Source organism: Fundulus heteroclitus, unplaced genomic scaffold, assembly GCF_011125445.2.
Source record: "Fundulus heteroclitus isolate FHET01 unplaced genomic scaffold, MU-UCD_Fhet_4.1 scaffold_57, whole genome shotgun sequence".
In the NCBI taxonomy this organism is placed as follows: Eukaryota; Metazoa; Chordata; class Actinopteri; order Cyprinodontiformes; family Fundulidae; genus Fundulus; species Fundulus heteroclitus.
Genome location: NW_023397000.1, coordinates 641,776 through 654,427, shown reverse-complemented (window position 1 = coordinate 654,427; position 12,652 = coordinate 641,776). Strand labels below are relative to the sequence as shown.

Here is a 12,652-nt window from a genome sequence, read left to right as displayed (position 1 = left end):
TATGGAACTCTTTGCCTCTGGAGCTTAAGTCACAGACTGATGTTAAACTTTTCTCCACAAGATTGAAAAAATGGCTCAAAGACAATCAAAAGTGTGAACACTAAACTGGCTTGTACTGTATTGTTTCTTTTAACTTTTCTTGTTTTTTATGTATTTGTGTGTTTTTACTAACCTCCCTCCCCGTAATGCTTACACCTTTTAAAAGCCTAACCAGGGACGAAGGCTGCAAATTAGCCCATGGCTACAAGCCTTATGTACTTGGACATCGGCCACCTGTTTGGTTGCAATGTTTAATTGTACTGTCCCTGTCAAATAAATAAATAAATTAAAAAAATCTAACGGTTTGCCAATGGAGAAAAAATCTCCTTACCTGTTTTGGGTCGACCCGTGATGCTTATGGCAAGGTCCTCCTTCGTGTCCAATATTCAAACAGACTCTTTACTCACAGCCAAATCCCGGGGTCACAGCGCCAGTTAACGAGACACCTGTGGGGCCCATTCACAACGGCCCCCCCTTCTCGTCTCACCCGGTTGAGGATTTGGCACAGAGAGAAAAAAGGCAGTGAATTCAGAGGCAAAAACAACGGATAAACATATATTTATTACAATTTGGAATTCCACAGTGGGAGACACTTACACGTTTATTTTAGATTAATTTATTTTTTGCTAAATTATTAATGTTACAGATCTAAGGTTGTGTGAATGGTAAAGCTATTGTTTATTTGTTTATTTATTGGTTTTGCTTAGACCCTCCTCCTTGGGTCCGTTCTTCGTACGTCGCTAACTGAGTTAGCTGGATTTGATTGTTGACAATTTGGCATGATCTTGGATCGTTTGGTTCTTCGAAAGACTTCCTGCACTTGTTGTCATAGCAACTTGTGCGCAAGCTTAAACCTGCTCGAGAGCAGGCTTATTTCATGTAAACAGGATTAGATCGCAGCTTTATAAGCGGAGGAGATAGGGAAGTCTGTCATAGCCATGTCCATTTTTATGACAGCAACCTGTTGCGGAAGGTGCAAGAATAATTTCAGAGTTTTTCGAATCAATCGTGTATTGCACAATAGACAGGATCCTGTAGCGCAGCGCGACAGTGTAATTGTAGAGGGATTTTTCTTGGTGGCTGTTATAAACAGACAAAGACATCATTTAACAGTGGCTTTTAAAGAGGAAAAAGTGGTGTTAGAGCCATAAATAGAAAATATTTAAGTTATTTGTATGATAGTTTGCTTTTTATTTTTATCATATTCAGTAAGAAGATTTGCCCATTTTACTGTGAAGTTTAGTTTTACTTTGAAAGGCTTGCTTCCTGTCGAGCCGTATATTGTACTAGTAAAAAACTATGGATGGATTATCTAGACACGGAGCAATACAGTTTTACCGTGTAAACTGTGTATGACTTGGAAAAGGAAGAACTTCATTTTTTATTGACAAAGAATTTTTTTGTTAAAATTCCCAGTTTGCACGTGCCCTTTATTTCCCGTGTCTAAGGAATGACACCGAAATTTGGATCTCTTGACATAACAAGTGCCTTTTTAAAATAAAGCATAATAATTAAAGGCTACCATTTTGTAGAATATTCTTGTATTTCACTTTTACTTGTCCCCATGTTCTAGTGGGTCCCGTGGAGGCTCTGACATAAAAGAACAAAGTAAATATGAAATTATTAAAAAGCAAAAACTCATACTGTAGAAAGTGATAGAAACATCTAACATGGACAATATTTACGCATTTAATTTGTCTGCTACTTTTTGCCAGCCCTCTCTCCTGGCTTTAGCAGACTTTGAGGTGTTACCTGTCGTTTTAATTAATGACTCAAATTCGGCATAACCTTCCATTAAAAGCTCGTGTTCTGCTTGGGAGAAAAACTGTGGCGTTCTTTGGCCATGCTGAACAGCCAATAGCAGCGCTGCTGATCATTGTTTCTACTATCGACACATTTCCCCTTTTAAACAAACGCATGAACGCACAGTTGTCTCAGATAACTCAATCCAGCGAAACTAATCATAAACAACAGGTGTGTTCGAAGAACCCAATTAGCTGGATCATGATTAGCCGGATGAAATCATCTTGGATGTCTCATTTGATCTCGGATGTTTTAAGCAACGTACGAAGAACGGGCCCCTTGTCAGTCAGCCTCCTGCTGAGATTAACAAGTAGAAGCAGCTGCTGAGGGGGATTTGATTGTTTGGTGAAGGAGTGAGGAGTGAAACAGTTTTTCTACACACACACACACACACACACACACACCACTTAACGTTTATACTTGAATATTTTTGTAAGTCAACTCAGAGAATATTTCTGTTATTTTTATAAGTAAAGAAAACGCACCTTTTTGAAACAAGAAAAATCTCTGCGAGTGTTTTTTGTTTTGAGTGAGTCGAAAAACCTCCTCATAAGACTACTCTTGCAATTTTAGATTTTTTGGAAATTATTTTGATGTAAGAGTGTTTATATATATATATATATATATATATATATATATATATATATATATATATATATATATATATATATATATATATATATATATATATATATATATATATATATATATATATATATATATGTTTTGTTTGTTTGTTTCTCTATAGTAGGGGTTGACCGCCTTTTCGAGACAGAGCAGTTTCATTAGTGTTGTGTCATAAGACACCGTGAACTATATAACACTGAGTAACTGTATTATCTGAATAATGATGTTGTCCATTCATATTGCTGCTACATATATTTGCACTATTTATATTGTCTGACAAATAACCTTTCTTTACATATTGTTATGTCTCAGCCAGTGTAGTAGTTGCAGGGCTTTGGGGGATTTTAGTTGTTGGTTTGTTTGGTTACTCTACACTCACCACATTCATGACAACACCTGCGCATTCATACTGATTTACACACACACATTAATTAATTTAAAAGTTCATGATATTTATTTAATGTTAACTCGCCCCCCCTCTTTTTGTTGCTACTCGTGAACCAGAGTAGTAACAATATAAATGTCTTATTTGGTTTGCTTACTACATTCCTGACAAAAGACACAATGTTTTAAACAGTTTGTTTCTTTGATACTTATTTTATCCTTTTAATTCTTTTAAATTGTACTTATTTTCCTATTGTGTTTCACTTGTCTTCTGTTTTTACTTGGAGCGTTGTAATAATATTTCGCTCAAATGTACGTTGTGAATGTGAAGTTGAATTCAATTCAATTCAATTTATATAGCACCAATTCATGCTGACCCACTTCTGCACAGCCATGATCCAGTTTGTCCTCTGTTCATCAATCACTGTCTGGTATGGATCTGCCACCAGAAAGGACAGGGCTTGATTTCAATGGACGGTCAGGACTGCAGAAAAGATAATTGGTTCTTTTGATTTCCAAAGTCAGGAAACAGTCAAAAAACTACAGTAAATCACAACTTGTTCCAACTTCTCCCCTCTGGTAGGCACAACAGAGCAATGTACGCCAAAACAAACTGACCTAGGAACAGTTTCTTCCCACAAGCTATCACTCTAATGAGCAGCTGACTTCTCCTGTGCAATAATCCTCTAATTCTGTCTTTATTCAGCCACCTGTTTACTGTCTTCCATTTACCAGTTAGTCATTTATTATTCTCTATTTCAGTGCTGTACATTTTTACTGTTGATATTGTCATATTGTGTGTAGTGCATAGCAAATCCACCTACATCATGTATATAGCACTGCATTATTCCAGCATTCCCATTCTCTGCACTAATTACACCAGTCTTGCGTTTATGCATTGTATTTAAACTAGTTTTTAAACTAGTTTACTTTGAGTGAGGTAGATTTTTCTGTCTAGGGAAGTCCTTGTATTACTCTCACATTATATTATATATAATGTGTATATATTTTCTCTTTGTTCAACACATTCTTACTTTATCCACACCTTCCCTTAACGTTGTGGGTGTTTTTAATGCTGACCACAAAAACTGAAGTCCCGTGCTAACAAGAGATGAGGATACTCACTTAATTTTAAGTTTTGCTTAGTCATTTCCAGACTGTTTTGAATTAACCCAGAGGTCTGGACCAGGGCGGATGCTGTAGATGGCATGTGATTGGCTGCATTGTGGGAGGAGGATCTGACCAAAGTTACTCATCTGGTAGCACTTAACACTGCTCAGCCTTTTCGTTAGTCCAAGAAACGGGGTGGCTCAGCAGACACAAGCAGAAGATGTCCTTTATAAGTGTAGATGCAGCTTCGGACTTCTCCTACCAGAATCTTCCATATGGGGTGTTCTCCACATCTGACAATGTAAGTACTTTTTTTCAGCTACACTTTTCAAACAGTTAAAAAATAAAAACGAAAAAAAATGCAGGGGCACAGAACACAGTAAATAAAAAGTAGCTGCACAAAGCAACAGCAAAAACCATCAGATATTTTTTTTTCATTAGTGGAAATGCAAATAAAATGTTACTATAAAAAAATAAAACTAACTAACTCAGCTGAAAGCAAATCTCCATTTGTTGCCCTTGTATAAGCTTGTGTTAGTATGGAGCTAAAACAGTGACAGCTTGCAGTGACATTGATAAGAGATTTGGAATTGTAAAATCAAACATTGCAAACATTAAACATTGAAATACTGATGCACTGATATTGAAAAAGAAATTATACATTGAAAAGTCAAACATTGTTAGAAAGTAAAAACTTATGATGATATTCTCATTATATCCTGCAGCTTTTTTCAAATGAGAGACGCTTTCATTGTCACTGCAGAGTTCCTTCAGCTATGATGTTGCTACAAGCTGGCACTGTTTTGCTGCCAGGGTTGGAGCTAAATTGAAGGCCCTTTTATGGGCCTTGTGTTTTTCAGGTACTCCTCATCATCTACCTGCTGTCACTGGTTTAGCTCCATGTCACTACACTCATTGGCTATATAAGCTAATGAAGATAATAATGAAAATAATACCCTTTCTTGTGGTCGAGCAGTGGCACTTGCCCTGAGCTTCCCATAAGTTCAATGCAGGTAGATGAGTACCGGTAAAACGGAAGGCCCATGAAGGGGCCTTCAATTTAGCCCCGCCCACGATGGCAAAACTGCCAGCTTGTAGCGACATCATAGCTGAAGAAACTCTGCAGTGACAACGGGAAAAAGACTCTAAAAACACTTAACCTCAGGTTTAGATCTATCCCTGGTGTACTTTAAACTTTGTAGATTTGAACATATTTGAGTTGGACTGCACAGTGGCGCAGTGGGTAGCGCTGTTGCCTTGCAGCAAGAAGGTCCTGGGTTCAAGTACACCCCTGGGTCTTTCTGCATGGAGTTTGCATGTTCTCCCTGTGCATGCGTGGATTCTCTCTGGGCACTCCGGCTTCCTCCCACAGTCCAAAAACATGACTGTTAGGTTAATTGGCTTCTCCAAATTGTCCATAGGTGTGAATGGTTCTTTGTCCTGTTTGTCTCTCTGTGTTGCCCTGTGACAGACTGGCGACCTGTCCAGGGTGAACCCCCCCTCTCGCCCAGTGAACGCTGGAGATAGGCACCAGCACCCCCGCGACCCCATGAGGGATAAAGCGGATTGGAAAATGGATGGATGGAACATATTTGAATTAATTTTATGATACTGGCTTAGACACTAAGCCGATATTAGCCTAAATATTTTAGACTAAGTCTAAAATTGTTACAGTCGTTTGTGTTTTTATGTGTTCATTGCCACAGCCCAGACATCGCATTGGTGTTGCCATTGGGGACCAAATCCTTGACCTCAGTGTGATAAGATCACTCTTTGTAGGACCTGTGATGTCCAAACAACAGGATGTCTTTGACCGGGTAAAGTTATTTATTTCCAGACTTGTTTCTAGACCCTCAGAAATTTAGTGGCAATCTTCAAACACGGTGACCCTGTTTTTTCACCAACTTCACAATATGATCACATACTCCTTACCTCTCATCTACAGTTTCTATGCAACCAAGTTTTTTTCCAAGGCAGTAATATTTTTGTGGAACAAACACAGAACAGTTTAATTTCAGTATAAACTGGAAAGCCTTCACCATCTGGTTCTTCCAATTTGCACTAGTTTTATAATATGGCTAAAAATTGAGAGCTGATATATGGGCTCCAGATTGAGGTCTTGCCAATCCTACTTTGCTTGACAGAGAAGTTCAGGGGAAAATAATCATATGCAACTTATTGGATCTTAATTCTCCTTCCAGCTGAATTCATTCTAACCCAACGTTGTTTAAATTGGAATAACATAGGTGTAAAAATACTCTTTTGAGGCCATTGCAGTTTATAAAAGATCAGCACAACAAAATGTTACTGGTCAATCCATTGCATTTTAGGAATTGCTTCTTGACATGTAATCACCTGCTGTCTTTTCAAGTCTACACTAAATGCTTTCATGGCTCTCGGTTATGAGGCCTGGAGTGAGGCCCGGAGGACCCTGCAAACGCTGCTGTCAGCCAGTGAGAGTACTCTGAGAGATGATGTGAGCCTTCGGAGCAGGTCAGTCTGGATATATTCTGCAGATGCTGTTGTACTGTCTAATGTTATGGGAAAAACCACAGGGCCCACTGGATGACAGTGGGTGAATAAAACTTGTAAAAAATACCTCCTCTAAGTTTCCGCAGCAGTTTCCCATGCTTTGCACTCTATTCAGTGGTGATATTTGATACCACCAATTTCTTTCCGATCCGATAAAGAATTAAATATATGCTGGTATCAGTGATTTTGATCAAATATTTTCATCAGTTTTTCTCGATTTGTTTACACACATTTTCTGAATGCCTCATATTCTAAGAACTCCACACACAAATCAAAAAACACACACAATGGGCAAAACCCCTCAATTCCCCTGCAAAATTAAACTTTACATTCAAAACAATGTTATTTTTTCTCAATGGTCTTTTGTTTTCAAAACAAAAGACTGAAATGTTTGTGATGTTGATGTTATGGTGATGGTACTGAAACAGCAATTTCCCTCTGGGATTATTAAAGTATATCTGATTCTGAAATTACACACACAAACCATCATGTGAATAGACCTTCATAAGAACTATTTGAACACAGATGTGCTCAGTGTAAAACATTATGATGAATGGAAAACACTTCTCCATTCATTATAATGACTTAGGCCTTTTTTTTGTTGAGTGTTACACTTACTACAGACAGTACATACATAAGTGTTGTAAAATATTTGAGAAAATTATTTTTATACTCAGAAGACACAAATACACAGTAACAAATATATTTTATTTGTCCCACAAAAACAATGTACACAGTGTACATCCCATTCCCAACCAACACAAAGTTGCACTTGCACTACATACAAAACAACAGAAGAATTTACTGTACAGTAAAAAAAAACTAAACAAAAAAAAACTACTATGCTGCATCCTCTCTTCTGTTGCGGTCTGGCCACAGCACCTCATCCACATCACAAGCAATGTTTTCCAGGGCCAAGCAGCAGGGGAAATATCCCCTTGCATGGTGATTCCAGCCATGAAAAGCATCAGCTGCTATATCTCCACATGTGTTCTCCATAGCTTGGAGAAGAGGTATACGCATTTGTGGATTTCGGTCATACACGTTCCATCTCCAGGCAGAAAAAAAATCCTCAATAGGATTGAGGAAAGGAGAAAATGGAGGGAGATAAACAACTAAAAAGCCTGGGTGGGCAGTGAACCAGTTACGAACCAGAGCAACCCTGTGGAAACTTACATTGTCCCAAAGGACAACGTACCTGAGCTGCTCTGGGCCATCTACCTGATCTGGTGGAATGAGTGTGTCGTGTAGGGTGTCCAGGAATGTGATCAGATGGGCGGTGTTGTAGGGGCCAAGGCTAGCATGGTGATGATTGATGCCGTAGTGGGTAATCGCTGGACACATTGTGATGTTCCCTCCGCGCTGGTCAGTGACCTCAACAATGGCACGCTGGCCCATGACATTCCTTCCCCTCCTTTGTCTTTTTGTGAGGTTGAACCCAACCTCATCAATGAAGATAAACTGGTGCTCCACTGCAGCCGCCTATAGCTCAAGGACTCTCCGAAACAGACATGACAATATCAGAAATAGACATGGAGTGGTCACTATTGTGAAGTACAATCATTGTGATTACAATATTGAAATATGTATAATTTTGGTTGCTCCTTGCTGTTTGTGGAGCTGAAATACTTCTACGCCTGACTCCGTTTATGATCTGCCCTTGGGTTGTGTCTCAGTGAGTGACTGAACAGCAGTGGCACACCCCCCTTAGACTACTAAGCCAGACAGAAGGAGAAGCAGTCGCCACTAATCAGGAAAATTTGGAGATGTTGATAGTTTTGTTTCTTTACTGTTTTCCTGTTAATAATATACATCACTTCAAATGACTGAAGTATTAAAGGTATCTATTTTTGATTTGAAAATTGTTTTAGAGCATAAACGTCTGGTATTGGAGGTATGACTATTTCAGTATTGCGCCACACATCATTACAAGTCAGTGAGGTTCTTGAACACCTGTATTTTCTGTGTGCAGCAGTGTTTCACTTTATTTTTTAGGTTGTGTCTATGGGGTTACAAATTCCTTCCCATCCAACCTTCCATTTTCTAAAATTCTTTGCAGTCAAGTGAAATTATTAGAGGTTTCGAGTTGCAAAAAGTGAATTTTGTTTATGAGCCTAGGTTCTTGATGAAGCTGCTAATTGCTGAAAGATGCAGGACAATTTATTATGCATTACTGGGTTTAGGACTCGTTTGCTTCAAAATTATCCTTAGATTGCAGGTTTCATTCCAACCTTTTGTGTTGCTTTCTGCAGGGCATTTGTCCATCAAAGTGCAGCCATGATGCACCTTCCTGCCGATGTTGGTGAGTGTTTGTCCTTTTCTGTGGAGAAAACTTCCGCAGACTGCAGACATTTGTACAGAGATATTCATAGTCTTTGTTAGATCTCCTCAGCAACCAAATCTCATTAGGAAACAATGTGCTCAGTGGGGTTTACATTGGCAGATATGCATCGTTGTTTGATGGCCATTGAGTTATAAATATGGGATCCCAAATGAGAAAAAAAATGGCTACCGTTAGAACAGGAACCTTGCCCGCTTCTTTATTCTGGTTAACACTGTGCTTCTCATATTAGATGAGTTTTACATTTGAGTTTAACATAAAAAAAGACTTTAGTGGGATAAACTGTCTCAAGGGTGAAAAGGAATTTTATATTTATTACATTTAAATATTTGGGGGATCAAAGTTGTTTCCCAAGCTGTTTAAAAAGCTAGAAACAAACACCTGGATGAACTGTTGATTCTTGTCAAGCTTTCTCTGAATAACATAAACAAGTTTGGAATTGATGGCTTCATCATCATCATCATTCTGTCATCATCTGAGTGATGCCTGTGTACGTCTGTGTGTTTCAAAGGTGATTACACTGATTTCTACTCCTCCAGAGATCACGCCACTAATGTCGGTATCATGTTTCGAGGAAAGGAGAACGCTCTGATGCCAAACTGGTACACACAAAGCTAAAGTCAACAGCATTGAGCAGAGTGAATCAAACCCATGGAGAAGATTCAAAGACATAGAAAATCAGACTAATCCTGTAGAAGTTTGCAAGCTCATGTAATACAAATTCACTTTTGCATGTTATTGTTGAAGGATTTTTATGTTTACTCATATTTTCAGGATCTTGTGGGTTTGATACTTATGGGCTGAATTATCTTAATTCGCCAAACAGGAAGACACATTCACATACATATTTATGGTTCAACATGTGATTATCTCTTACTTTTTACATGAAACAGTACTATTTAATTTTAAACACAGTAAAAACATCCCATCAAAAAGTTAGTCAAATGATACAAATCTTTAACTACCAGTTATTCAGCTGGGGAAATTAGTGCAAGAAGTCTACCCAAATAGCTGTGTTATCCAAAAAAATAAGTTGAGCAGGCCCCCTGAACAGGTTCTTCTTCTCCCAGAGACTTCATCGGTCTGAGAAGGCTCAGAGAAGAGACAAAACGTTTCAACAAAGAATAATCCATTCAAGGGGCCTACTCAAGTTTCCTTTATTTAATTTTTTTTCTACTGGATTATTTTGATACATCAGAACAGTTAGCAGTTTGGTTTTGTTGTTCTTACTGGGTTATGGTGTTTGGCAGGTTGAGGCTTCCAGTGGGGTACCATGGCAGAGCATCATCACTGGTTGTTTCTGGAACTCCGATTCGTCGTCCTTGTGGCCAGATGAGACCTGATCAAAGTAATCTCCAAATACTAGGAAGCATTGGGCCTTGATATTCATGTCCCACAGCATGTAGTTTAATTTCATGCACATGTCATGGTGTTGTGTGTTTCTCTTTGGATAATGCTTATTTTCAAGAAGTACATATCTTTAGTGACAGAGCTTTTAAAACCTGTATGACAACATCTTCATACCAAAAGTTAACATTTTAATGAGTGAATAGAGTAGAGCATAAAACCACTAAACCGGGAGATAATTTAACATTGTGGAGACTAACTAGTCATATTATCAGTGTGACATTACCGAGATGTTTGACTGAAAACAAGAGCAAAACGTAAATGATGGATAGTCAATAGATTTAAAAACAGAAAAGGGTGTGTAAATATGAGAATCCTAATTTTGTTTTAGTTTGAAGAAATTTGCTTTGTGTAAATTGTTCTTAATAGCAATTTTAATACAGATCAGTCATGCTGTAGATTACTGTGATATCACAGGATTGCAGTGGTAGGTTTTGTTTATTATTCATTATTTCACTTCTTTAATCTGTGTGTTTTGCGGTTCTGTAACTTAAGGGTATAATGGCCGATGTTTCCGGAAATGTAAGTAAGAAACGCCCAGTCAATTTTTTAATAACTGTGCAAGACCGTCCTACCTGCTTTTCTGCCCCTCAGGGGGATCACATGAAAATATCTCTCAAATCCACTATGGCCTTATCTCTGTCTTTTGAGGCCTTCCTCTTCTTCTCAAAAACTACCTGTATTTTTATGAAGGAGGTTGCGTCTGAAGATCAACAGGGAACCCTTCTGCTATTTGGCTTTGTTCCCTTCGGGTTGTGTCCACAGGATCTTTAACTTTTGATATAGGTTGGGTTGAAATAAAATCTTTCACTGTTCAACAAATCTGTGTTGACACAGACTTGTATTAAGTAAGTATACAAACATCGGCAGTGGGAAAATTAGAAAATCTCCTTTTACATGGTCTCAAAAATGGAAAACAAATAACAAGAGGACTTTCAATTAGACCAAGGGCCAAGTGGTGATGAAGGTTGCTGTAGCCAATGTTTGACAAAACAAATACGAATTGGTCAAACAAGAATGTTTTCATATATTCTCACCTCGGCAATTTAGAGAGACCATTTACCCTAACGTGTCTTTTTGGACTTTAGTAGAAAGCTTTATTACCTGGATCAAACAGTCACATGCGCAGGCAGAACATGTAAACTCCATATTGGAAGACTACAGGCCAATATCTGAAACCACGACCCTCTTGCGAAATCAGCCATACCATTGAATTCAGGTGTTTATCACTTCCATGGTGACAGGTGTATAAAATCCAGCAGACCTGCGAGCTGCTATTACAAACGCGTGAGAAAGAATGAGTCGCTTTCAAGAGCTCAGTGAATTTCAGTGTTTTACAGTGACAAGTGGCCACATAGCCTCTCGCCCAGTGAACGCTGGAGATAAGCACCAGCAACCCCCGCGACCCCATGAGGGATTAAGCGAGTAAGAAAATGGATGGATGGATGGATGAAGTGGCCACATGTAATTTAGTATTTCTCTTAACTTTCTGAAAACTTTCTGTTAAATTTATAGTTGCGTTGTAACAAAGTGAACACAATGCAACACAGAAAAGAAGCAACTGAACCATTAGGAGGTGGATCACTTCAAATATCAGAATAGGGTCAGTAGGTACTTGGGAACATAATGTGTTGAAGTCAACAACTTATAACAGTAAATGGCCACAGACCTCCAAACTCCATGTGGAACTTCACATGAGGTCTAGAACAGTGTGGAAATAGCTTCATATAATGAATCTTCAGGGCTGAGCAGCTGCATCCTAGCTTTACATCAAGTGCATCCAATGCAGTTGTTACAGTGGAACCTAGTGGACTCTAAAGCGGTGGAGATGTGTTCGTTGAAGTAAGGAATCATGGCTTTCTGTCTTGCTGTGTAAGGTACAAGCCTGTTTGACAGTTGCCAAAAGAGTAGCTCTTTCCTGAATGTATTATGTTGAGTTTAAAGTTGGTTGCAAAAGGGGGTTTTGGTGCTTGGCTGTTCTTCAGGGGGTTGGCATTGACCCCTTAGTTCCCTTTGACCAGAATGATTTCTTTCTCGATGCTCAGCATAGTAATACATTTTGTCACTTTCATGTGCTCAATTTTAGGGGAACAGTTGGACCTCTCACTGTTCCATTATGACTGTGCACCAGTCAACAAAGCAAGGTCCATTAAGACGCAGATGAGTGAGTTTTAGTGTGGAAGAAGCCTTCTCGTCCAAATCAGTTACTGACATCACAAATAAGCTTCAAAAAGAATGGTCAAAGCCTCTTATAAACACATTCATAAGTCTTGTGAAGAGCCTTTTTAGGTATATCTGCAAATGGTTAACCAACATTGTATTAAACCCTAGTAAGAATGGCATGTCACTCATGTTTATATATGTGTGAAAGCAGACAACTGAATATTTTTGGCAATATCATGCATGTTG

General features: G+C 38.6%; 1 protein-coding gene across 2 annotated transcripts in view; it reads left to right on the top strand.

Annotated features, from left to right (window-relative positions):
- Positions 1-4,125: 4,125 nt before the first annotated feature.
- The window catches only part of fah (fumarylacetoacetate hydrolase (fumarylacetoacetase)), a 32,153-nt gene continuing 23,626 nt past the window's right edge, over positions 4,126-12,652 (top strand). Inside the window, exons 1-6 of one of the 2 annotated variants that reach the window (XM_036133077.1) lie at positions 4,127-4,264; positions 5,670-5,780; positions 6,335-6,456; positions 8,748-8,797; positions 9,348-9,438; positions 10,087-10,184. In XM_036133077.1, coding sequence (XP_035988970.1) covers positions 4,184-4,264; positions 5,670-5,780; positions 6,335-6,456; positions 8,748-8,797; positions 9,348-9,438; positions 10,087-10,184 — 553 coding nt within the window. In that variant the 5' untranslated portion in view covers positions 4,127-4,183. Of the gene's footprint in view, positions 4,265-5,669; positions 5,781-6,334; positions 6,457-8,747; positions 8,798-9,347; positions 9,439-10,086; positions 10,185-12,652 lie in introns of both variants that reach the window. The other variant, XM_036133078.1, reaches the window with a different exon arrangement.